Source organism: Pteropus alecto, unplaced genomic scaffold (assembly GCF_000325575.1).
Source record: "Pteropus alecto unplaced genomic scaffold, ASM32557v1 scaffold13, whole genome shotgun sequence".
NCBI lineage: Eukaryota > Metazoa > Chordata > Mammalia > Chiroptera > Pteropodidae > Pteropus > Pteropus alecto.
Window position 1 is genome coordinate 10,516,781 of NW_006434373.1, and position 27,426 is coordinate 10,544,206.

At 36.6% G+C, this 27,426-nt stretch overlaps 1 protein-coding gene across 2 annotated transcripts in view; it reads right to left on the minus strand.

Annotated features, from left to right (window-relative positions):
• Nucleotides 1-27,426, minus strand: part of CLYBL (citrate lyase beta like) — a 208,081-nt gene that overhangs the window by 12,259 nt on the left and 168,396 nt on the right. For both annotated transcript variants that reach the window (XM_025045011.1, XM_025045012.1), the window contains exons 3-7: nt 17,416-17,604; nt 13,428-13,529; nt 11,590-11,683; nt 10,044-10,211; nt 5,332-5,456 (exon numbers count right to left, since the gene is read on the minus strand). In XM_025045011.1, the coding sequence (XP_024900779.1) occupies nt 5,332-5,456; nt 10,044-10,211; nt 11,590-11,683; nt 13,428-13,529; nt 17,416-17,604 (678 nt within the window). The remainder of the gene's footprint in view (nt 1-5,331; nt 5,457-10,043; nt 10,212-11,589; nt 11,684-13,427; nt 13,530-17,415; nt 17,605-27,426) is intronic.

A 27,426-nucleotide genomic window follows, 5' to 3' on the forward strand; every position in this document is an offset into this window, starting at 1 on the left:
GATCCAAGTGAAACCACATTTATGCTATATGTTCATATCTTTATTTACCAAGTGAGTCCAGAATTCTGGTTGGGACTCCATCATCACCTTGGCTGTGACCCCGGGCAACTTCCAAACCCTTGTTAGTCTTGATGTATTAAGCTGTAAACTGAAGAGATTTGACCAGAAAATTTCTGAGATTTCATCCAGTTAAGGAATTACCCTAATTAACTGAAACTGAGCAATAAATTTCCTGAAAAATATAAACCAGAATAAAAATATTTTGATTAAAATATCCTTAAGAATGTGTTATAAATTAAGGATGAAGCAAACAACTTTAGATTATTAGATTTAAGCTATATACAAAATTTCTTATCCTCTAATTCTAGACCAGCCACTTGCCACTAAAACTATGTGAAATGCAATATGATTGGCACTAGAATTGTCTTGCCTTACTTTAAATGTTTCGAAATCTGCAATTTGTTGTTAATCAAATTAACTTTAAAGTCATCATTGGCAGTTCCTCAGCTTTTTTAAGAATTTGACTTTTTAAAGTCAAAATTATGGCATATAGTTCTAAAAATATTAAATAAACATAGGAATAAAGGGAGAAATGCAGAGTGAGAATCTCAAAAGTAGAGTTATGTCCCTTCAACTTTCATTTTCTCTAGAAATCACTTGGCTCTGGTTTTAGTATTCCTGCTTACAAATGAAGCAGAGAAGGCTGTGGGTGGGAGGAAGCCTGGGTGTGGGAGGGCACTGTTGTCTATTAGTGGAATCAACCCTTTCAGTTGACAAAGACAACGACCAAATCTGTAGATGGGTTATTTGATCTGCGTGAAAGAGCGGCAGTGGGATTTCTGGCACTTGAATAAGCGGAAACAAGATTTTTGGCTAGAGAGACTTCTGAGTTCTCTCAGGGAGCCTTCTAGAAGGCCATCTGGACCAAAAAGTGTTTCTTTTGTAAAGCCCTGCGTTTGGAAACACAAATGAAAGGTGTGTGAGCCCCAATCAGATACCTATGAAAATAATTTGCTTTCGATGCTGGTGTGCGGGGTTTTATTCTTTGCAGTTTGCTAGATGAAAAGACTTACATGAGGAAAAAGAACTCTTATTTTTTTTCTTTATTAAGATACATTCCTAATTTATATTCCAGTAGAGGATCTGTTTACGAACATAAACTTATTAATTTGCATTATTGCTCGCTCCCGTGAAATGAGAATGTTTCTTTTATATGTATTGTTTACAGCTGTTATGTCAGGTAGTGACTTTGTTTTTGACCTTCATAATGGTTAAGTGAACCTAGATTTTAAAGATAACACTTCCCCTTTCTTGGTTTTTAGCCAGTTTGTAAAGCCGTAACAAACGAAAAATCTTGAAAAAGTTAAACAATATCCTTGCAAAATCAAATAAAGCACTTATGGCAATGATATGAATAAAACAGAGTCTTTGGAAAACTGAAAATGAAGCAAAGCCATATTTGTAGCCAGATACTGCAGAGATATGAATATTCTAGCAGAGTACCTTTAAAAATTGATCACGTGTAATAATTCATTTTGCTATTCTTTCACATTTTCCTGTTAGAGCTTCTATTTGGGAAGAAATGGTAAATTGTTATATTAAGATTTCTTGGATTTATCAATCATTTTTTAAAAACAACTATTTCCTTTAGCTGTCATTTTTGCCCACGAAGTGATGAATACGGAAAGAGAAAAAATTTAGCGCTGAGTTTATAATATAGAAATGAAAAAATATATAGTATCATACATACATAAATGTATACATAGTATAAATATGTATGTTATATATTTATAAACAAATTATGGCTTCTACTGATATCAACTAATATTAACTAATTATTTGCTTGAGATGTTTCCATTTCAATGATCCAATTTTTATACTACATACAATTTAGTCGATAAGAAATATATCAACTGTAAGCCTGTTAAAAATATTTTCTAATAAGCAATTTTAAAATCAGTTGATAAGAGAATTTTCAGATATTATTGGAATCAACATTATGAAAAAGTGACATAAAAATGAAATTAACTTTTGAGAAAATCCTTTATAAATTTAAAATAAATCACATGGAAGTGATTTATCCTGGGTAAAGTATCTTATCAAATAATTCAAAGCTAAAATAATTAATGACATACAGCTTGCATCTCAAAATATCTTTTTCTGGAAGGATGGAAGAAAGAATCAAGTTTGATTAATATTGTAGATATATACCTCACAACTGATGTCAGCTAAATTAGAAATATTTTAGCTTATGGGAATTAAAATAGGAACATAGAGTATGTGGAATGTTTAAACATTTTCCAACAGATTTTAATAGGAGAAGTTGACCTCAGTCTCTAACGTCAATCTATAGCCTAATTCTTATTATTGGGGACTGTTATACCAGGCAGAATTCTTTGGCCTGTAAATATCTTTAGTTTCCTGAATCAAAGCAGTCACAAGTATCATTACCTGTCAAACAGTGACAGATTATATGAGCACATTATTATTTTTTAATGTAAAGTATTTTCACCTGACATTAGACTAAGGGCATCAAACTTTATTTTCTTACAATTTCCAATTAAAATAAAACAAACAAAAAATTTCATCTGCTACCAAAGACAGAACCCCAATCATTTATTTACTCATGATCTAAGTATTCCCCTGAATTTCATTATTTGGAGAAGACAGGAAGAAAAGGTAGAACTTTTTTAAAAAATAATAATTATGGTAACTATATAACAATAATAAATATTATTACTATTGAAGACACAATTACCCAGCATTAACTATGAACTTCAGCTATACCTTTGGTGTTAGGGCAGACTGTAATTTAAGATAGGAGCAGTAAGTGGAGAGAAACAAAGATATATAATTTTGCCTTCTTCGGTCATTTCTACTTAAAAACTTAAATGAAATTTTCATGGGGGGTGTCTTTTAGAAATTTATAACTGTCTCACTAGGACACAAACCATCAGTTTCCCATCATTGACAGAATCACCTGTGCTTCGGACAAAGAAAGTATCTGAGGGTGTATGTTTTCATCAGTGATTCACATTTGAAATAAAACAGATTAGATGTTTGTTGGAAGCAATACTTTATACAACTGAGCAACCTATTTATACTAAATCTTTACAAACAGAACTCACATTATTTAAACCCCAAGACCCCTCAAGACCCAGAGTCACCTACCTGCAGACCCAATTTTTGTGACCAGCCAATTTATAGGCAGAGTAAAAGAAACATGCAAACTGGATAAAATAACCATATGGCCCCACTGGAAGCCCCATTACTTGAATCATTTAAACCTTGCTGGACAAAGCACCAGGAGAATTTGCTGTAGGAAACAAACCTACACGAATGGGGCAGGGAAGAAATGAGCTAATAGTTAGTCCCCCTTCTGCTCTAATTTCTGCAGTTCTGTGTTAAGAAAAGCTGCCACATCATTGTGATAGCTTACGTCCCAACGAGAGGGTATTTCTTACTTTAAAAAAAAAAAGCTCAGAATTTAACATTTAAGTTGCTATCCTCAAAAAGCAAGGACACTGAGACGATTTTCCCTGAGAACAACAAGATACGATGAAAAAGCATTTTTGTTTGTTTGTTTTTCTCTTTTTCTTCATTCAAGACCTTAAATGCCAGTAAAAGAGTGTGTTTCTAGTTTGAATTTTATTTGCTGGCTAGTGAAATTTAGGGTGACCTCTCCCATATCCCTAGCTGCTTACAATGTCCAGTGGCATCCTTTGATACATATTATACAATGTGAAACCCAGTGTAGACAGTTAATGGAGCCAGTGTTGGCCCGGACTGAGACTCAGCTTGGTCTGCCATTTTGATGGTCCATGTCCTGCTTCAGTTTATTATATCAGTAGGAAGTATTTATCACAGGCAAGTCAAGTCTTCAGCTGGCGTGAGGTACACACAGAGGTGTCGAACATTTAGTGAGTGTGTGCACAGGCAAGCATGCAAGAGAGTAGAGTAGATGGAGTTATTTGCATATGTGAATGAAAAAGTACATGGCTCTTCTCTCTAGGTAAGCGTCTGTGTTTGAGGATCTGGATTTTTGGGTCAAGATACAGAAGTAGACATAAAACACAATGTCAACTTAAAAATATTTTTCTATGAACCACAATGTTTTTCCGATGAGTAATATTGATTTGAAATGAAAGAATGCTATTTATCCTGAAAGTGGTATAAGTTCAAGTGGGATGTTTCCAATATTACATATTCTGCCTTTTGATTTTAAGTGCAAGTTTGTGCCAAGATGAGCGGGCGTGCGTGTGAGGGTGAGCATGGTCAGAATTGAAGGTAGCTATCCATAGTGAGGAGAAGGGAGCGAAGTCCTGGGATTTTCAGGTGTTTTCACTGCCATTATGTCACCAGTTCACCCTGAAAACCAGTTTTGACCTTTTTTTTTTTTTTTTTTGGTAAGGGGGACTATTTAACCTTTAGAACCTTAATAATTTTTCAACATTCTTTCTCCCCTAAGTAGGTCTGCATTGTAGGTATCAAAACCTCACTCCTTATGTAAGTAACAAGACCGAGTTTAGATATTACCTCTAGGATGGATTTATAAATGCAAGTTTACCCCCATCCTCTCGAAAAGAGGCACACGATATTATTGCAAATAACCTTTAAGATAATTAACTGACAATGCTGCAACTAGCATAAAATCTTCCTTCAGGCGACACCTAATTTAAGTGTTACTGGCACAAAGTGGAGACAGATTGCGCATCACCACTGCAATATTTACATAGCAGAAACCCACAGAGCAGGAAACGCGAGGCTCAATGATGCACTAAATTAGGAACAACCGTACTCCACTGTTAATTTGCTTTCCATTCTATCCAAATCTCAGGTCCAGAAATTGGTACAAACACATATTCAGCCTCCCACTCTTAAATGACTAAACTGAAGGAGATTTTTGTACTCCCCCCTCAAATTAAAATAACTTGAGATTTATTTCTCCTCTCCACAAGAACCATTTGATCAAACTGTGTTTATTTCATTACAACTTGCTCTCACTTTGATCCAAAATTATTTTCATATGAATGCTACATCAGAGTCTATCGAGAAAAACGAAACAGACTTCTATTTTCTCATAGGCTGCCAATATAGTTTATGAAAAGAATAAAATGAGAGACTTGAGAGCCAGTTGGTGAAATATTTAGGAACATGGGAGGGCAGATTTACCTTAAGTGAATTTCTCACTGATGAATACTGTCCCCCAATACAAACTCTCCTCACAAAAATAGGAGTTTTTTAAAAAATCATTCAAACGATAATTGTTTTCATTGTTCCCCATAGCATTTGAAACACCAGTTTCATCCAAGGCACTAACAAAACATTTACCTTTCCTAATTGTTGATGTTCTTTAAAGGCAGCAATCAGTTCTTCAGCCCACTTAATTTTTTCAGGAGAAGGAGAAAACTGCTCCTGGACGACTGCAATTTGGTTAGGGTGTATCACCTGCTTACCTACAAGAAGATTAATAACACCGGAAACACAAAACAACAAACAGATGTTCAAACAAAATGCCTCAGCCACTCAAGGCTCCTGAATGCCTCACAGACTGTATGTAAAATAACTCATTATTTTAGAACATTTTAAAAAGAAAATAACGGCAATCGGGCAGGCTTTTCCAGAATGCCACATAAGGACAAATACAACAATGGAAGTGATTGTGTTTCCGATCCTATAGAAATACCACCTTGGTGCAGATAATCTCTCATTTTTAGTTACAGGTGGGTTGACTAGGCAGCTCGTTGAATAAACTGTTTTGGCTGGTACTTTAAAGGATATTGTCTGCAAATTAGAGTGATTATTTTGAGGTAAAGCAGAAGAAAAATTGTATGTTAATTCTTTCAAATTTTATGTTACCTTTGGCTTATTTTGTACCATTATCTCACCTTCTATAATTTTTTAGAAGTAGTCTATTAGCTTTCAAAAAGCTTACAGAAACCGACATCACAACTATATTAATAACAAATAGTCTTATAATAATATATTTCATTTTCTTTCTTTTAGGTAAATATAGTATGTCATATCTAATCACTAACAGAAAATTTGATTTCAATGAAAAATTTTATTTGGTACAGTAAAATATAAGGCAGATTTGAACACTGTGGTCTCTAAATTACTCCATTTAAAAATGTTTAAATAAAAATTACAGAAAGTTTCTCTATCTTAAAACATAACCAAATTTTTCCCTTTTTTCTTATGGAATAAAGAAAATCCCTTTTATATAGCTAATTAGACATCCCAGATGAAATCTTCTCTGTAGTAATAGCTTTAATAAAGCTTTATACTTCTTTCTGAAGTTTAAGAATCTTAAATAAAAATATTATACAAAGATAGGAGACACGGGATTCTACGAAATCATGCAGTCTTTAAAAAAACAGTTTAACAATCAGGGAAGAGTGGAATCTAATCAGATCATTAATGAAGTGAAACAATGTCCTAATAATGATATCATATTTTATTACATGATAAAATTATGGACATATTTGGTTCTTTAAAAATGAATGCACACTAAACGATAATTTATTCTGCTAAATATATTTGTTGGTATTCCAATTTGCTTTGCTTTTGAAATAGTTGTTTTAACATTTAGCCTGTACAAATAATATTCTTGATGTTTTGAGAAAAGGTGAATTGCTTTTACTGTCATTATTCTATCAAATAAAAAAGAAGAATGTAAAAAAATTTTTTTAGTATTTCATGAAAATGAGTTTAAGTGAAAAAATATAGTAATATCTTTTCTTATGGTGGCATAATTAAAACACCCTCACATGGCTATTCCATTCTTATCTGTCAGCATACTAATAAAACATTAAAACCCTGTATAAATAAGATGCTTTAAATTTGAGGAGTAATTTCTGGGAACAAATAACATCAGCGATGACAAATGAGAGCTGTTTTCAATAGTAGGAATTGAAATTATATTTAAGTAATCCAATAGTTGTTACAATATTATTAATAAAGGATGTCAGTTCTGGTAGTCATTTTATACTAATTGTTAGTCCTGAATTTTATAATTTATGTACATAATTTACACTGACAAGTAAAAAGCCGGATTTCATGGGAACTTCTTGGTACAGACACTATGATTTGAGGAGCAAAACAAACTATTTAAAATACTGTGAAACCACTGATGGCTTGCAAGTACCCACATTTGGGTAATTTTAAGATACATGTTAGGTTTTAGAAATTTATGAACATACATATGTGAAGTTATCTTCTGTCAAATTTTATATATCCCAATGACTGTACATCCGACTTTAATGCCATGTGGAAGTGAAACAAATATTTTATACAGAAGAGTTGTTATTGACAAGTTACTGAGAGAGTGCAAAATTGGAAGACATTAAAATTTATGACCATGAAATCCTTTTTACAGTACCACTTGATATATCGTGCTTTAAATCAATACCTGTCAAGTCTTTTAGGTAACTGTATGATGGTGTCATTTTTGTCTTCTACAAAAGACTGCAAAAAAAGAAGAAAACCTATAGTGCTTCATATTTATAATCTTTCTTCTCAGCATGTAGTACTGGAGTAACTGTGATGACCAAGTCAGCTGTTAAAGCTTTATTCCAAGACATATTTCTGGTTTCTTTTTATAAAAATAATTCCTAAAGTTAATAGCCATTTATATAGCTAACAAATCGATTTAAATTTTATCTGCATGGATTGTGGCTCTGTGAAACAATGACTGCAGAAAAGAAACTATAACTCATTGTTTGATGAATGGCTAACTTTTAAAAAACTACAACTCATTAAAAAAATATATATATATAATTTTTAAAAATACAGAAAATCCTCATAACATAGATTGTTTCTTATCAGTGTTATGGATAACACAATACTTTCATTAGCTTTTAAGCCTTTCAACTACCTGCTTCAGATAGGATGTGTATCTCTTCTTCCTTTCCTTCTCTTCCTTCTTTCCCTCCCTCCCTCCTTCCCTTCCTCCCTCCCTCCCTCCTTTCCTTCCCTCCTTCTCTTTTCTTCATGTGCAAAGACCAAGGTATGGCAATTAAATGACAAATAATTAGGACAAACAGATCATGAGTGGCCTAACATACTCCTTAAATCATTTATTGTTTAAAAATAATACAAATAATCTCATATCTTATCAGACAAATTACCTTTTATTGACATGTAGATATATAATTGGGACAACAAAGACTTTCTTTCTAAAAACTGGAAAATGGCTATAAAGTATAGCCCCCTACTTTACTGACTTGTTCACTTGAATATATAATGGGCACTGTACCCTCTGTGCCTCCCCATTCCCCCCTTCCATTTTTTTTGTGTGTGTGATTTAATACTCCCTGTTGTTGAGAAACAATAGTGCCAAGCCCATAAGCTCCTCATGCTGAGTTGGGCACAGTCTCGAAATTTAAATCTGATTCGAAATAACTTGTCTTCTGCGATTGAATTAGGGACCAATTTAATTCAGCCCTGCATCTTGGAGAAATTCTCAAACTCCTTTATAAGTTCTGGAACAAACCTTTACCCCAGAGGAAGCTGAGGACGCCCAGGTTCTACTGAGCGATGGCGACAGAGGCCCACATCAATTCATTGTTTTCTATTTTTATTGCATTAGTGCCCATTTCAGAACAACATCTGGCTGCTTGGCAACCAATGCCACACATTTTAGACCAACGACATCGGGGTTTATTAGACAGATTTCATGAAATTTTCCTCCAACTTTTCTATTTGGTCTGTGTCCTAACCAGTCGTTGGAAACAGGCAGGTTTAACAGGTCACGGGGACGAGGATAACCCGAGGGCTTAGGTAGAGAGACTCTTTCTTTCTCAGTCATTTTTAAGTAAAAAAATATTAATAGTTCAATTGGTCGCTAATACCATCACAGAAGGCAAGTTATTTCAAATCAATTAAAAAATATTTCCCTATAAGAGATCACATTTATGTACTTATTTACATATAAAACAAATTTGTGGGGTCACGTTTTAACTCTATGTTAAAACGCAAAATAAAATGTCAGAGCTTTATTTAATTCTAATATAATATTTAAAACTGTTTCTTAAGTCTTTTAATTTTATTTTGGGTTAAATCATCATCCATTAAGATACCTTCTACATTTAAAGTCAGGCACCTTATGAAATGTTTCTTTTGGTAACTCCTAACTGGACACATTTCAAATATATGTACAAAAGGGATATAGCATGGATGCTGGTATCTTTTCCTTATTATTTTGGTACATTTCTGATCAGGATATTCTTAGAACTTGCAGCAGAAGAACAAATAATAAAAGTATAGTGTTTTTTTAATCCATGGTTGCGTGTATGTGAATGCGTGTGCGTGCAACTGCAGACACGTGTTTGGGTATAGAATCCTATTGTGGTTTCTCAAAAATAGATTTCTGTTGCAAAAACACAATTTTCAGTTGCTCCCGGGGCTCCTGGGGACCTGAGTGATCGGGCACACCAATCAACAGATATCCGCTCTCGCTCCAGGACCGGATTACGAGGGACCCGCTGATCTTAGTGCCAGCCAATGCCCGTAGGTGTCGCCAGGTGCAGAGACACTTACTGGGAGGTGGGAGAGAAAGGAGGGGCTTACAGTGTCAGAAGAATAAAAATCCAGTTATGAGTGAAAAAAAGTCAAAAAAGATATCACCAAAATTTTTTTCAGAAATGAATTAATATTTTGATTATTTGAGGAAATGTTTCTTCTACCCGTCAGCCCAAATGCTTATGGCAGTTCACTCAAAAACATTTCAGTAACACCCTCATCTCTCTCCTCGTGTCAGCAAAAACTGCAACAAAACACTTAAGAGGACAGAAAAAAATGGTCACTAATATAAAAAAATAAAATGAGTGCTTAGTCTGTTGCCTTGCAGAGCCAAAGAAAAACCTGACAATTTGTTCGGTAGGTTCTTGCTGTGGATGGATTTCTCTCATGTTTTAAATAATGGAATAAGTATACGAGCTACCTGGCTACATTAGGAACACTAATTTCTGGTTAAATTTCTATTTTTCTGGAATGTTCGCGAATCTAGACACTGCTTTCTGAGATGTCATCAAGAATCATACCAGTAAATCCCATCGCAGCTCCTTCTCTCGACTGCCTGAGAAGCCCCTCTCCATCTCGAAAGTCGATGTACACCAGATCTATGGCCTGCAGACCAAAGGCCTTCGCTACAACGACAATCTTTTGCCGGGCGTAGAAAATATCTTGGGTTTCTTTACTACTTGTTGCACCTGAGGATGGGATGTTGACAGAAAAAGGAGATGTTAACTTCAGAAACTGAACCCACACATCTATTATAAAAACTCAGTCTGTAGAGATTTCTATGTCTTCCTGGGAATGGCTCCCCAGTGATTTATATATAAAACACGAAGTGTTCCCCATTCATCCGAAATGACGATTCAAATATAAATGAAGAGAGGGATACGTGGAGGCAGAGTTAAAGCTCATATGTGTCACTCGCAAGGCATCTTTCAGTATAATTACTTGTGCTGCGTTAAGAAAAGGCCCCTCTCCCTGTCAGGAGATAGAATCGCCAATGACTTGATAGGTTGCAAATAACTTCTGGTACGTTTTTCCTTCTGGTCATCACTTGGAAAGTGTCACTCCAAAGGTAGCATCACAAAAGTTGGCCAAGCAGCTGTGCAAGGAAATGGTTAACTTCTCTCACGGAGCACAGAATTTCGTGTGCTGTGGTTGCAATGCCCTGTTATAACTGAGATGCTGAGCCAAATACTGCAGCTTCAGGGTTTGGATGGAGAACTTGGGAAAACGAAAGGGCACTCGTTTTGACAGAGGCAGAAAGTGTCCACTAAGCTGTTGGAGACACAAAAGTCTCCTGGAAAGACTGGTATTAAAATAAGTCCCTTTTTTTTCACCCCGGGGGAGTGTCTGTTTATATTTGCCCAGAGAAAGTTCCTGTCTTCAGGTCACTGGGACTGGGGTTCTGAAACACACATGGCCTGGTCCTCTTTTCTAGATGCACCCATAGTCTCTAGTCACCCACAGTCTCTAGTTATACATGCACCCAGAATGGAGGGATCGTGCCTGCAGGGCAGGCAAGACCAGTGAGAACAAGCATACTATCTCGATAAATATTTTGTAATAAGAAAAGTTCTGAAATATATTTTAGGAGGAATTTAAGATCTATTTTAAATAATATTTAATATACTTCATTTAATGTAGAAAATTGTTCCTTAAAGCAAATGTGGAATTGCTTTAAATTTGTGTTAGAAGGCTAGATAGCCCTGAGACTGGAGCAAAAACAAAATATTTAAACAACAGAGAGGTTGTTCGCATGATATACTTATTATGGACAAAGTAGATGCCATATATTCCTGAACACATCTGAGGCTGGAACAGGCTTTTTATTAATTACTTTATAAATGAACAGAAGCAGTAATGTCGTGTTCTGGAAGCAGGACAACTATGAGGTGTCCTAACTTATCAGAAAGTGTTGTCCATTCACCTGAAACACCATTGTCATTGTTGGCAAATGATTGTTGTCATGTAAATGTCCGCTCATGAAGGGGCAAAGAAAAAATATGTACACATATACACAGAAAGAAATGAGAGACGGAGAGGGAGGAGGAGAGAAAGAGTCTTTGACACCTATGCTGGCTCGAAAGTCTTCTCCTCCGAAAACAACTGCATCTAGAAAAAGACCCACTCGAGGACCTGTCTTTACTGCTTCTTCACACACTGCCTGTAAAAGAGCAAAAGAGAACCAAATCTCACAGAAATGCACAAATTAGAAGCAGCATAGTATATTTCGGTAACAGAAAGATCCAACTCTTAACACAGTTTGGCTGAAAGCAGTCCTAAAAATGCAGCCCAAATGTACCCCTCTCGAAAGGTATTTAATATTGTCCAAGATAAGTATGTTGTATATATCTGCTTTGCTTAATGGATTACATTAATATAGTTGTTAACATATATTAATATAGTGATAATGTTCAAATTGTAGGTCATCCAATTCCTAGAGAAAAACTTTGAGTTAACTCATTCTGATTGTACTATAAATTATTTGTATTTTTCCAAAATTTGTTTTTGCTTTAAGAGACTCTCAAACAGTAAACATAAAGCCACAGGAGAGAAGGAAAGAATTTTTAAATCAAACTAATTGGATTATTTGCATTAGGATCAAAATTTCTCGGTAAATGGTTTTAGGATTCAAGACATACAATACAAAAATCTACAATCTCGGAGAGGAAAACAAAAATGCAACAAGTCATCCAAGATGTACTAATAAGCAACTTGGATATTTCTGTGTGAAGTAAAGATGAACAACATTCATCGTGGACATAGCTGCATCCATAAAGGTGGAGATACAGCATGCTAATGTGTGTGTGTGTGGGGGGGGGACATGAGAAATGGGCGAGGGTACTGCTGATTAATCTCAGGGCTTGTAAGTGCTTCTAAGTACATTATGGAATGAAATGGTGAAACGACGCTAAATATTGAATCATTATATGATTCTAGCTGCACCGAAGGGATATACTTTGATTATATTCCCAGAATTCTAGAGCGGGCTAGAAGAATTTGTGGTTACTGGTGTAAACAACCTTGATCACTGAGCCTGAAGCAGCTTCCCAAACATTTGCACTCTGCCCCTCCCGAGTGATCCAATGGGTCTCAAAGTTTCCTCTCCAGCGTTTGCTCACATATTACCTCTCCAGCACAATTCAACTATCTTTTTGTTTCGTTTTGCTTTTAGAGATTTCTTCTCTCCTGCCCTCTGAGATGGGGTGCTACATTAATGTTCACAAGTCAGGTGGAATGTGAGGCATATTTTGGAAAACAATTTAAATGACCACTGATAAAGGGATTTTTTACAAGCTAGCTATGAATTTGTTAAGGCAAACAGTTCAATGCAGCCATGCGATGCTGGAAAACACTTAGCTCAGCTAATCTTCCTGAATGTATATTTGGAAATATTTTATCTTCTCATGTGGTCAACTGAAATATACTTCAAATTATTGATATATACTAACAAACAGTAATCTTATCACCAAGACATTATGGATAATGTTGCTACAAAGAGGCCAGAAAATTTCCCAATAAAAGGCAATTGTTACAAAAGAATAGTTGAAAGATAATTCATAAGGGTGACAAAATAAATTTTCATGCACATTTAATCTATAAATGTAACAATTAAAAGCATATATTTACATAGTGATTATTTAATTAAAATTATTGCTAGGAATCTATAAATATTTCATTTAAATATTTAGGACTGGGAAGTTTTCCCCTGCTATTTAGCCAATTTCTTTGTTTTCTAAGATGCTCATGACCTGGTTTTGGATAATTACAGATAATAAATTGTGCTCAAGGTTTACTATCCTTATAAATCTCTCTAGAAAAATATTTTAAGTAGATGTTAAAATCGAAAACAAAAGTTCTCTTTAGAAATGAATACTAACTTCTCAGCCATATTATGGTTTTCTTACCTTAAAATTGAGCAAACCCATTGCAGTTTCCACAAAAGGGATTAAATTCATAGGTTGTTCAAGTTTTCGGCCTTTTAAGTAGAACGAAAATTTGTCTGAAAACTAAAATCAAAAGTGTCATAGGTGATTAGTGGAGGAAAAATGTACAATCATTCAAATGCAGACGTAGAAGTCGTATTTAAGTCTTTGACCTGAGGAAGTAATATCACACAGTCTCTTTCGTCCACACAAAAGAATTAAAAAAAAAAAAAAAAGACCAAAGAAAAAAGGTAACCAAGTTTCTGCCAAACTAAATAGTAAAACCCCAAGCATTATAAGTTCCCCCCCCCTTCCAAAGGAGCAATTTGAGGCCTAGGAGTTAGAACTGGAAGGAGAGATTCTTGAAGATTAAATGCTTTCCTTGAAAACGTATTTACTTAAGACCTCTCGCCCTCACTCTTAAAATGCAAGTGGTAGGCCCCTAAAACAATGCAGCCTTGCCCTACCTGCCATTCTGTTTTTGTTTCATACCCAGCACTGACATCAGTGTATTTTCAGCAGCCTTCTACATGGAATCCATATTATTCATTATAGCACCATTACCCTTTGTTCAGAAGGGTTTTCTTCATAATTTTTTAGCTTACCTAGGAAGACCTTAAAAAGGAAGTTTAATTCTTTGAAGACCAAAGCTCACCAATTTTTTCCATGAGACCAGTTCACAGCTAGCTCTGGGCTGCCAGTGGGGTAGCCCAAATTCCAAAATCTATCATCTGGAAACATACAAAAGCTCTTGCACAGATCCTTCCCCCCCCTTTTCAAAAGGAAAAAAACCCCACCATACTCTAAATTGTAAATCTATTATGTCTATCTAGATCTAATAAAATGTGGGGAGATTAAAAAAAAAAAACCACACAGGTAAGACAAAGATATTTTTGTAAATAAAGATGAAAACATATATATCCATTTTAAATTTAAGGAATATTCAGCCATTAATGGATATCAAAGGAAAAGGGACTTTTAATCATCTCTCCATTCAGTCTCAGTTGGGTAAATCATATCTAAGAGATTTGCATAAATATAAACCATCAAAGACTTTTCATCTTCAAAGGGGGTTTCAAGACCCTATAAGCTTTGTACTGTAATCATCGCAGGTCACCACCCTGCAGGAATAGGGCTGCTATGGCAACATAAAAAAACTAATGCTTAAGGCTTAGCATAATATTCTGACTAATAGAAAGGAAACTCATTTTAAAAGCTAGCAGCCTATTTACCAGAAGCAGGATTAGAGGTGTTATTTCCCCTTTTAGCTGCCCCCTCCTTGCCTGTGTAGCACCCCCCCTAAAAAATCTAATCACCGGGATCTTTAAAAAGCTTTTGAGCAATTTGCAGTAACTTTACAATTAGGCTAAAATAAATCACAGCTTTCAGTAATGAAGAATTATTCCCAGTTGCTCCCACTGCCCCCTCCCTTCCTCCGACACCATCATCATCACCTCCTTAGTAACTTTGCAAGGGAAGGAATAACTCAACCAAAATAGCAAGAAAGAAGGCTACAATTTAAGGGGACAAAATGTATACTATTCCATGTAAATGAAAATAAAACATAATTCATGTCACATTTAAGCTAGAAAGTAGGTAGCGAAATGTCAGTGGCTTTGGTGTTACATATGCAGCGGAGGAATTCTTTTTCTCATTAAAAAAAACTTGCAACGTTACTTGCCCCATTCTTTGTGATAATAGTTATAACAACAAAAAATCATAAAGTTTAAAACCAGGTAAACGCTTTACAATATATTCCTTGTTCTTAGTGAGAAAATTTTCTAACGCCTTTTGTTTTTAAGCCATAGAGGCATTTAAAAATTAAATATTCTAGCCCATCCTCCTTCTCCTCCTCCCCTTCTTTCTTAAAAAATTGCATTAAGCACTAACACAAAAGGTAACTAGTGGAGAAGTTTCAATTAATTTTTTCAAAAGGAGACGATTAAATGTTTCCGGCCTGGTAAAGTGTTCATTTCAGTGAGGTGGAGGGGACTGGGGGGTTAGGGGGAGGAAAAGAAGGGGAAAAAAATCACAAAGAGATTGGGGAGGAGATGAAGTAGCAGGGCTCAGCGATTCTTTCAATTCCAGTGCACACCCAATAGTGTGTTGGAAGAATGCACACTGTTCGGGATTTGTGGGAGAATTGTCCCACGACAAAGGAGGCAGAGTCATGCTTGTTATAGTCCAATAAGCCGTGCCAGTCAAACAAGAACCCACACTAGCGACAAAAGGCCAGCAAGAGATTCTCACACAAAAGAAAACAAGGAAGCCCATCTTTCAGTTGTGCATCAGGCTCTGGGTTTTATGCTTCACATAAATACAAACGGAGAGGAAAAAATAAACAGCCCAAAAGACTTCTGTTAACTAGAAATCCTATTTAGATTTCGGTATGTTACTCACATCCAGGGATTTAAAACAGCGAACAGAAGCCGTAGCTCAAGGCTGGAGTGGGTCCTCCCAAATGAGGGTAATAACGGTGATAAATAGGCATTAACTATGAAACCAAAAGGGAACAGTGACTTCGGATTTCATTTCAATCAACTTAAGACACATTTGAATGGGGTAGGAGCACTCGAAGACATTAACCTAGTAAAACCAGTATCTCCTAGCCTCTGAGGGATGATCTCCGAGGAGAACTCCAGTTTAGAAAGTAAATGTGGAACCTTGAACACGGGCTTCAAGAAGGAGCCAGGAGGGAGCTGTCCAATAGAAAAATGATGGCAGCTACGTAGGTAATTCTGTATTTTCCAGTAGCCACAATAAAAGAATAAAATGAAACAGGTGAATTTAACTTCAGTGTTTACTCAACCCAATATATCCAAAATATTACCATTTCGACATGTAATCAGTATAAAAATTAATGAGATAATTTACATTCTTCTTTTTTTGGGGGGGGGCGGTGCTATGAAGTCTTCAAAATCCCACGTGTATTTTACACTTCTGGCACATCTCATTTTGGACTTGCCACATTTCAAGTGCTCAGTAGCCACATGTGGCAGGCAGCCACGGCACTGGAAAGCACAGGCCCAGTGTCTCTACGTGCATTAGAAAGGTGAGCGGTGCCCTCAGGTGCTATAACTACTCAGCATATTGCTACGGCTGTAGCCACAGTCTCAGAGATAATCCTAGATGTGGCATCAAAATCACCACTGTCCACACGCCTTTACCACGCTGCCAGCATCTACGTGTCACAGGCTTTCTGCCTTACAGTGGCACAATGGAATGTTATTTTATTCAGCAGAGCAACCCCTAAATAAAATCTCACCTCCCCCCACTTTAACAATGAAAACAATCATAGTATAATTAGGCCCATTTCAAAGTTTTCGTGAGTAATTTGACATGCCAGGTTTTTATTGGCTGAAAAGTCTGTCGTGAAACACAAACACACCTGTCAGCAATTTAAAAAGGACGAACTAGAGAACTGTTCAGGAAATAATATCTGTGCTAATTAAAACCACTAGTTAAAAGCTTCCTGTTTATTCCTCTGTTTGCCCCAAGGAGTGACCTTTACTTCTCGGTCCTCTAGGTTCATTTTTTCATTTGCGGCTAATGTGCTTTCGTTGTCTATGATGTCCTCCAATGAATCTGGGCAAGAGCTATTTACATCGCTGCTCTCCTGGGCGGAGGGTTAGGGCCTGGCAGGCAGGGTGTAAGATATGATCCAACACAAGCTAGTTTCCAAGGACCGCTCTGTAAGTCTTATTGAGGAGGCTGTTCTGTGCAAACCATGAATCTGGTTACAGAGCAGAAGTATCATTTCAAGAGTAGAATTGTTCCATAGAAGACTTTGGGCAAAGCCAGGTTCTCCTTGTGTGAAGAATATGGTCTTCTGGACTCAATCCTTTTTCTAAATTCCCTTTCTGCTCTGCGTATGCATTTTCGCAACCGGCAGCACCCAAATCCTTCCTCTCTGCTGCTCCTTCTTAGTCGGTCCCGAGTCTTTAATTAAAGCAAAGCATTAGCTACTCACCCACTGGATTTCCTCAGGGCCTTCCACCTTCGGGAGCATTAGGCTGGAAGGGAGCACTCGGGACATCAGGAGGGTCGCCAGGTCTTCTTCAGCCAGACCACTGGACACCGAGTTGACTCTCACACACTTCTCAGTTGGGCCCAGGTCAAAATCTTCGAGAGTTTTTACTATTCTTAATCGAGCTTCATTCTGTAAGTAGAGGTAAAATGTATCTCCTAAGTTTATTTATCATTGAAAGGAAACACAGTCGAACCATCCTGTGAAACTGTTTTGTGGATTCAGAGTCTGAGCACCATTACTATATCCACAAATTTCCTCTCCACCAAATAAAATGATATTTGAAATAAGTCATCCGAGCTGATAGGTAAGCACTGATTTCCAGACTTCACTCAAGATAACAGAGATGATGGCCACTGTAACGCATACTGGCATACTTCTAAACAGTGGCGTTATCTTGCTCATTAGCATTACTTTCCAAATGCAAAAATAAAATAATTAATAGGCAACATTTATTGACCATTTACGAAGTACTAGGCATGGTTCTAAGTCCTCTGCTCGCTATTTTTCATGTAATAAATATAAGAAGCTAGATAATATATAGATAATTATCTGCCAACGTATTAACATTAGGGAAAAAATAAGAATTTATTTTGTTTTTCCACGTGCTTTATGCTTTTTACTTGCTTTTTGAAAATATTTATTTTTTTGTAAGTGACATGAATCTTGACATTCAATTAAAAGGTGCTCCGGAAAATGACGCTCCACACTATAAAAAAGCTCTGACTTACTCAAATGGAAAGCAATAATACCACAAGAAACCCCTTCGTAAAGTGGTAGACAAATACAACTTTGTTCTTTGATTAGATAGTCTTTGCTCCAGTTAAGAAAAGCTGAAAGGTTGAATGTCTGCTTTAGTTATTTGAATTGTCTTCAGAAAAATCACATGAAACCAAATACGTTATCTATTGGCTTTGAGTTGGGGGTGATGAAGGTGAGGGATTGGGGAGAGAAAGGAGTAAACTGAGGGGCTGGGAGTCGGAGTTGAGAAAAAAGGCACTTTGGGGTCATTACTTCCTGCCAATTTCAGTTTCAAGAACAAATTCCTCCACTTTTCCCACAGCCCTCAACAAATTCTCATTGTCAGAATGAACACGTATCAAAAGTAGTTTCATTTAGGAAGGGTTTTTATGATACTAATAAAACTTTAAAGCTTCTCACTGCTGATGAATGTGGTTTAAAAAAAAAAGTCTTAACAATATACAGCCATTTGAACAGCAATACTTATCTAGGAAAATAGCAAAACAAAACAGACGCACAAAAAAGAATGATTTGAACCAATATTGAGTCTAAGTCTAATCAACAAGACAAGCCAGGACAGTAGATTTAAACCAGACGGATGTGGGTCTACGACCTGGTGGAAGCAGGGAAGGCTTCCAAATGTGGTCTGAGTTAAACAGTGTGAGGAAACAGTAGCTTAGAGTTGTCAGATCAGATGGAAACAGAGTACATCGGACTAGTTTAAGACAGCTCTGTGGAATCCTGATTTACAGGGCTCTGACTGCCAATAATTAGGCCAAGCTTAGATAAAAGCAAGAGAGCGCTCACACTAGTTAAAGTGAGGGATGGTGAAGCCAACAGTGGCTTGGCACCACAGCATGCCGTGGGCCGTTCCACAGCCGTAAAACTCATCCACTGCTCTACCATCCCCTCTTGTTACATCCACTAAATACAAAAAATCCTGAAGGTGAAAAGCAGACGTTAGCTCCATATCACGGTTCTAAGGTTGTCGAGAGCTGTTGAGAGAAATGCTTCCGGCTTGTTGGCAGTGTGTATATTTAGATCCATGGCCTCAGAGAACCTAAAATGTGTTATGCTCCATGTAGCCTGCACAGCTACAAATTTAGGATTGCTGCAGCTTGTAACCATTTGAACTTCCAGGATTTCTTTCAGTGTAGGTCGGGCTTGTGAAGGGCCTGTTGGGACAGAGAGTGAATGGAAAATGGAAGGGAACTAACTAGATCGTTCGGGCTGACATGCATATTAAAACGAAAGTTATTTGAATCATCTCCCTTCTCTAAACTGCATGTGTGCTCAAAGACGCAAGATCACTGGCAACATCGACTTCCTAAATTGTTAATGTTGGTGTCAGATACAATGTGACCTCTAAGCTGTTTTGTTGTTTCACTTGGATTTGAAGGGGACTGTTTGTTCAAAGCTCATGTTCTAAACCTGCCTGTGATTTTTATCTAAAGTCAGATTGCCATGGTTTCAGCACATTCCGGTTTACTTAGTAAAATTCAGCCCTTGTGAAATTGGCTGCAAATGAAGTACCTAATTCCAACTGTAGGTATAATCTGATTAGTACTTTTCATGTTGTAATAATGAGCAGTGAATACTCAGTATTTTATTAGACTTTTTTTCCTCCTTCTGGCTCACAATTAAAACCAAGCTCTTTCCACTTCATGATTCCGTACCTTTACAAAAAAAAAAAAAAAAGACGGCTTTGTAGGTATATTGCCACATAACGCCCTTATTAACAGGCTGTTGCTTGTTGCAATTTACATAAATTAAGTGTACATCCCTTTGCTATGTATCCTAAAATATCCAGCAACTTCACTGAATTTACACCAACCAACGAGCACGATTTTTTTTCTTTTTGGTATTTTAATGGTGAAATATGTTACTATGCTAGCAAACACACCCATGCCATCTGTTGGGTGAGAGCAAGGCAGTTTCTAAGAATAATTAAGTTTAGTTCTGGATGTTCAGCTAGAGAGAGCCACAGTCCACCCAGTTGTGAAAAGAAATTCCGTTCTCTCTTCCTCCCCTCACTCTAACACACGCCTTACTTCTTGCTAGCATTTCTCTCATCTCCATCCTTTCATACTTTCATTCCCTTTTTCTCTTTTTCTTTGGCTCTTGTTTGGCCCTGACCATCCTTTAATTTCCATCTTGTTAGAGGGATTCGTAAGACACTGCCTGGCAGACACCATCTTCTCAGAAGGCTATCTGGGTGATCTGCTGAGATTATTGGGAAGTAGGTGCTCCCTGGAAAAGGAGGGAAAATCAAACGAAAGCAACAAGGGGCCATTCAAAACAAGACTTTTGTGTGTGTGTGTGTGAGTGTAGGGTGTATCTTACATTCTGGTAGCAAAACAGAGTTTTCAAAACAAGATTTAGAAGGAACCGTATTCTAAATGTGCGAACGCTGCAGAACGGGCTTGGTTAGCGTTCCTCCCGGAGAATAAACTGGTTCCCCTAAGATCTGACAACCTAGAAAAGACAGAATAATGGAAGTAAGGCCTTTATCAAGTTACATTAGATCTTTGCAGAGACTCATTACTATAGTGCGTTCTGTAGTGGGTTTGATTCCAGAGGTGGGCTCAGCAAAGGTCACGGAGAAAGTTGGCCCAGATCAGAATCTTCACAGACCTGTGTTCTAAGAGGTACCAAAGTTCTCACGTTCGATCAATATTTCGTGCCATGGGCTGCTCAGTGCAGTGGACCGGTGGCTAATAAACTTGTCCTTATACATAAGCCACCGTATTATGTGACTCTGTCTGGGCCAGGAACCAAAGCGTGCTATGATTTCAGAGACTGGATTCTTATCACCTGGGGAAGAGACACGCTCCGGTGACGTAAGAAAGCAGATAAATCAACCATCACCAAGACCTGCAGACTCCGAAATCAAAGGAGAAAATATGCGTGCAGTTGGTTCAACTGGCACCCATTAAAGCTAATAACTAATCATCTTCACAAGTTTCTAGCTCAGAATGATCAAATCTGCAAAGAAAACAACATCCGTCCACTTTTACACTCCAGTGGAAGAGGTGGTCCCTCGCGGCAGGGCGGCACAGTCTCGCCATCTGGAGAATAAATCGAGTGTGAAGTACAGTATAGTTTGGGACCAAGCTCCGTGGCGGCAGCTCAGCAGTCAGTTCATTAGTTCCAAACTTCCAGGGATTAGAGCGGCATCAATTCTACTGTCGGATAGGAAGAGACAGACAGGATACGAGATTCAAGGAGGATTGTGACAACCAGGAGGAGCCCCTTGGGCTTATTTATAAAACTACAAAGTATAAACAGACCCAAATAAGTGCCTTAAATAATAGCATTATCACAGTTTCATAACATCTGAATTAACACCTTTCTCTTCTTCCCCAACCCCCCAAACCTTGTATGTTAATGTATAGTCTTCTTCAGAGGAAATCGCAAAGATGACCCTGGATGAAACAGAAGCAATGAGAAAGAAAGCTGTGCGGCTGAACAGATATTTAGTAATTAAGAAATATGAAAGACTTTCTGGACTCTTGGGAGATGCAAAACACTCGCGATTTTTAAAAATGTGTAATTAATATTTTCATCCCGCAAAAGGCAAATTGCCTTGCCACATATTCAAAAACACTAGTGAATTCTATCTTTTCTGAATTTGTCTATTTCATCTCATTTCCATTTTATCTAATTTGTAAAATGATGTCACAGGCATGGAGTGGAACAAATTTTGGGCAGAAGTCCTTGACCTCAGCATTTATATGATTTTTGGTTTTGAAAAATTTGACAATATTTGGTTTAAAATCAACTCTGAGTGAATTGTTCCATTTAAGGTCTCCTTTTACATATAACTCCTTTTTATATGAAAAATCAGAAGTGCTTGTGACATAAAAGAGGCCATCACTAGTAAATTACATTTTTGTATTTTTCTTATAAATGTATAAAATTTATTATAACCACAGAGACTGTTGTAGTGACTGCATTGGAAAAGAAGGCAAATAAATTCTCATCGATTAATACAGCCTGGTAGTGTTTCTTCAGGCAGGGTGATAGCGTTGAGGTTTTTTTTATCCCATCGTGTTTTCCACGTGAAAAAGAAATCTTGGTTTGCCTGTTTTTGAAAACAGAAAATCTACAACAATATTGAATGTACCATGAGTTAACTGGTTTAAAATTTCCTTCACTGGTAACTTTAAAGGCACAGGTAACAAAAGAAAAATATAGGCAAATTGGACTTCATGAAAATTTTAAAACTAAAAAAATTTTAAAAGGCAACCCACAGAATGGGAGAAAATATTTGCAAATCATATATCTGATAAAGGAGTAATATCTAGTATATACACTCCTAAACCTCTACAGCAAAAACAAAATAAAACAAAACAAAAACCCAAACATAATTCAAAAAAGGGGGAAGGACTTGAATAGGTATTTCTCCAAAGAAGATATACAAATGGCCAGTAAGCACATGAAAAGATGCTTTATACCACTGATCACTAGGTAACCACAATGAGATACCACTTCACACCTATTAAGATGGCTACTATTGGAAAAAAAAAAAAAAAAAACCAGAAAATGACTAAGTGTTGGTGAGGATGTGGAGAAATTGGAACTCTTGTGCACTGTTGGTAGGAAGGTAAAATGGTATAGATGCAACAGAAAATAGTACGGCGGCGCCTCAAAAAATTAAAAATAGAGTTACCATATGACCCAGGAATTTCACTTCTGGGTACATACCCAAAGGAATCGAAAGCAATGTCTCAAAGAGATTATTTGTACACCTATGTTCACAGCAGCATTATTCACAATAGCTAAAACGTGGAAGCAACCCAAATGTCCATTGATAGAAGAATGGATAAGCAAAATGTGTTACATACATACAATGGAATATTATCCAACTTTAAAAAGGAAAGAAATTCTGACACCTGTTACAACATGGATGAACCCTGAGGACATTATGCTAAGTGAAATAAGCCAGTCACAAAAAGGCAAATATTGTACAATTCCACTTATGTGAGGTCAAGACAGAATAGCATGGTGGATGCCAGGGGCTGAGGGGAGAGGAGAATGGGGAGCTATTGTTTAATGGGTATAGAGTTTCAGTTTCAGTTTTACAAGATGAAAAGTGTTATGGGGATGGATGCTGGTGATGGCTACACAAAGTCAATGTACACTTAATAACCGCTGAACAGTACACTTAAAAATGGTCAAGATGGTAAATTTTATGTATTTTACCACAATAAAAAAAGTAAAAAATTTCATTTATTGACTCATCCCACAAATTATTACATTCCATGTAATATTACATGTTTACTCTGAAAAATGTAGATTTTGCTAGGGCAAAGTTTTTGGTGTGTTAATTATAAAAGATACATTACTACACAGGTTTATAGTAAAATGTCAAATCAGCTTTCATTAAAAAAACTAAGAAGGCTTAGGATGTGTATGGATGGGTAGCTCATGATATGTAACTGGCATTTCTGCCCCACTCAGAGATTTAATGGAAAGAGAAAAGCCTAAAAAAACACAAAAGTAAAATATAGTTAATTTATGAAAATAATTTATTTTGAAGGTCTCTGAGCTTCAAAAAATTTTAAAATATTTTTTAAAAAATATTAAAGCAATGGCTTTAACTTGAATCAGACAGGCTTAAATTTTGTCAAAATTCATGGAATGTACATTAAAAAATAGTGCATTCTATTGTATATAAATTTTACCTCAAAGAGAATGGTAAACAAATGCTGAACTCTAATCAATGTTATGCATGCAGGGGAAGTATACTGCAACTCTCTGCAATTTACTTGGACATGAATTTAAAAAGTAAATCAATTGATGGATGGATAGAGGGACAAATAGTGGATAGATATAGATTGAAGCAGGCAGAGTAAAATACTAATGGGAGAATATAGGAGGTGGGTATATATATGGGTGTTAACTGTACACTCTCAACTTTTCTAATGTTTGAAATTTTTGTGACAGAGTTTAGGAAAAAAAACTTTTAAATATCTCTAAAATGTTGACAATTTTTAGAGCTGATTGATGAGTACATGAGAGTTCTTTATATTCTCTTTACATTTGCATATATATGAATATTTCCACAATAAAATGTCAAAAACTAGTTAATGATTTAAACTTCATTTTACTTGTTATTTGTGGAAAATAATTTTTAAGATTATTTTTAGTCTTGTGATTTTTTGCTAACAGCTTTATTGAGATAAAATTCAAATAAGATATAATGCATGCATTTAAAGTGTACAATTCAATGGTTGTTAGTGCATTCACAGAGGTGCAACCATTGCTATAATTAATATTTAGAATATTTTTACCACTCCAAAAGGAAACCCTATGCTCTTTAGCAGTCATTCCCATTTACCCCCAACTCTAGACAACTACTAATCCATCTTGTGTCTCTACAGATTTGCTTATTTTGGACATTTCATAGAAACGGAATTATGCAATATGCAGTCTTTTGTGACTGGTTTCTTTCGCCTAGTATAATGTTTCAAAGTTCATCATGTTGTAGCATGTATCAGTACTTCCTTTTTCATTGCCAAATAATATTCCATTGTATGGATATACCACCTTTTTCCTTATTTATTATCAGTTAATGAACATTTGACTTGTTTCCATTTTTTGCTATCAGGAAAAATGCTGCTGTGAATATTTATGTACAAGTTTTTGTGTGGACATCTGTTTTCATTTCTCTTGAGTATATACTACTTGACCTAGGTCATATGGTAGGTGATTCTATCTTTAATCTTTTGAGGAACTGTTAACTGTTTCCAAAGCAGCTGTGTCAATTTACAATCCCATGAGCAGCGCTGCGTATGGGTGTTTTGATTGCTCTGCATCCTCACCTTCACTCGTTATGATCTGTCTTTTTGAGTATAGCCATCCTCGGTTGGGTGTGGAGTGTCTCTTACTGTGCTCACTGTAGTTTTTTTTTTTTTATTACTATTAAATTTATTGAGCGCTCACTGTAGTTTTGATTTGAATTTCCCTGATGACTAATGATTATCTTTTCCTGTGCTTATTGGCCATTTTTATATCTTCTTTGGAGAAATCTATGCAAATCCTTTGGCCATTTAAAAAAGTTGTGGTAAAATACATTTAAAATTTTCCACTGTATCATTTTTAAGTGTACCTTCCTGTGGTCTCAATTGCATTCACACTGTTGTGCAACTATCACCACTATTTTTTTTTTTTAATCCATTCATCTGTTGATGGACATTTGGGTTGTTTCTATCTTTTCATTAGTGTGAATAATGATACTATGAACACTGGTGTAACTCTTGGAATCTTTGTTTTCTGTACTTTTGTGCATATACCTAAGAGCAGAATTGCTGGGCCATATAGTAATTCTATAGTTAACTTTTTGAGGAATTGACAAATTGTTTTCCACAATGGTTGTGTCACTTTTCCTTCCATCATCAATGTACCAGAACTCCAATTTATCTACATCCTTATTTTTCATTTTATCTGTTTTTGATAATAGCCATCGGAGTTGGTGTGACATGATGTCTCATTGTGTATTTGATTTGTACTTCTTTAATGACTAATGATGTTGAGCATCTTTTTGTGTGCTTATTGGTCATCAGTATACCTTCTTCGGAAAAAGATCTATTATAGTTCTTTCTCCATTTAAACAAATTGGGTTGTTTGTCTTTTTGTTGAGTTATGTGTCCTTTATATATTTTAAGTATCAGATATATGATTTGCAAATATTTTCTCCCATTCTGTAGGTTGTCATTTCATTTTCTTGATGGGGTACTATGAAGCACAAAAGTTATAATTTTGTGAAGCCCAATATATATTTTTTTTTGTTGCTTGAGTTGCTGTTGTTACCATTTTGAGACCATTGACTAATCCAAGGTCACAAAGATTTACACCTGTGTTTTCTTCTAAGAGTCTTATGGTTCTAGCTCTAACATTTAGGCCCTTGATATAGTCTAAGGATATATATTTGAATATGGTGTGAGTTTGGGAGGCTTATGATATTTTTATTCTGTGTTTTCTGTCTTTATCTTTCAACAAAATACAATGAAAATTCCCTGGGAAGAGAAAAAGTTAGTAGAAAAAAGGAGCTGACTTCCATCAGCCTCTTCACTTGGCTTTGCCCCAGCCCCTGCCTGGTAAGTGGCTGGTGTTTGGCTTTCTTGCTGCCACAGCCCGATCCATCATCTTCCCCACTCTCCTCCTCTTTTACTTTGCTTTTTCCCACCTACTCCTGATGGATTTTCCTCAGTTGCATGTGACAGCCCTCGCGTTCTTTTGAGGACCTTGCTAGACATCCCCATGGGCCTCTGAGGGGCCTCAAACTCAAATTCATAAAGGAAGGTGGAGCTAGGGCTGAGAAAAGCTCTCTCATGGGCACGCTGCCTATGTTTTTACATTTCTTGTTAATTTTATGATTTAATAGTGTGGTTTTGAGGTACGCTTTGCATACAACTTTTTAAAAGGACAAAGTTTTACCTACTAAAGGCTTGTGTTACCTTGCTCAATGCCAATAACAACCGCCAGGCTCAGATTTGTCTGCAAGTTCAGGGCTTTTCCCACTCTTACTATTTTCTTTGTTCTCAGTCATTGCTTGTTTCCACAGGGCGATGTTACAACTTCTGTTTTCTAGCAGCATGGCAGAGGTACAAGGAACCATGAGACTTGCTCCAGGTAGGACAATCTGTGACTGAAGGAACAGGGCGCTTTGGCAGGCTCTCTCGTGAGGGGGCCACTAGCCACGTGCACATGATGGGAAGGGTCCAGAAGAACACTGAACAACGCCATCGCTCAGAGGTGTTCTATGTACTTATGGCCAAACATCCAGATACTTGAAGACATTTAGATAACTGATAGAATGTTTCCCTTTCTTTATGAATATCTGTGATCCCGAAAATAAAATTTCCCAAACACCATCCCCAGATTCTGCCAGAAGCCCTGGTCTGGTGCATTTAAAATTTGTAACTAGTAGGAGAGGAATCAGTCAAATGGTATCCACTATGCCAGGTGCTGGGGATGAGTGCGTGTGTGCGTGCGTGCGTGTGTGTGTGTGTGTGTTTGGGGGAGATTAGAGAAAGATATCGAGGTCACTTTATATTGACATATAAATCAGCAGAGGAGGGTGCTGGGGATGAGTGCGTGCGTGCGTGTGTTTGGGGGGATTAGAGAAAGATATCCAGGTCACTTTATATTGACATATAAATCAGCAGAGGAATGCATCATCTAGTTGTGGTGATGAAGGGGCCATAG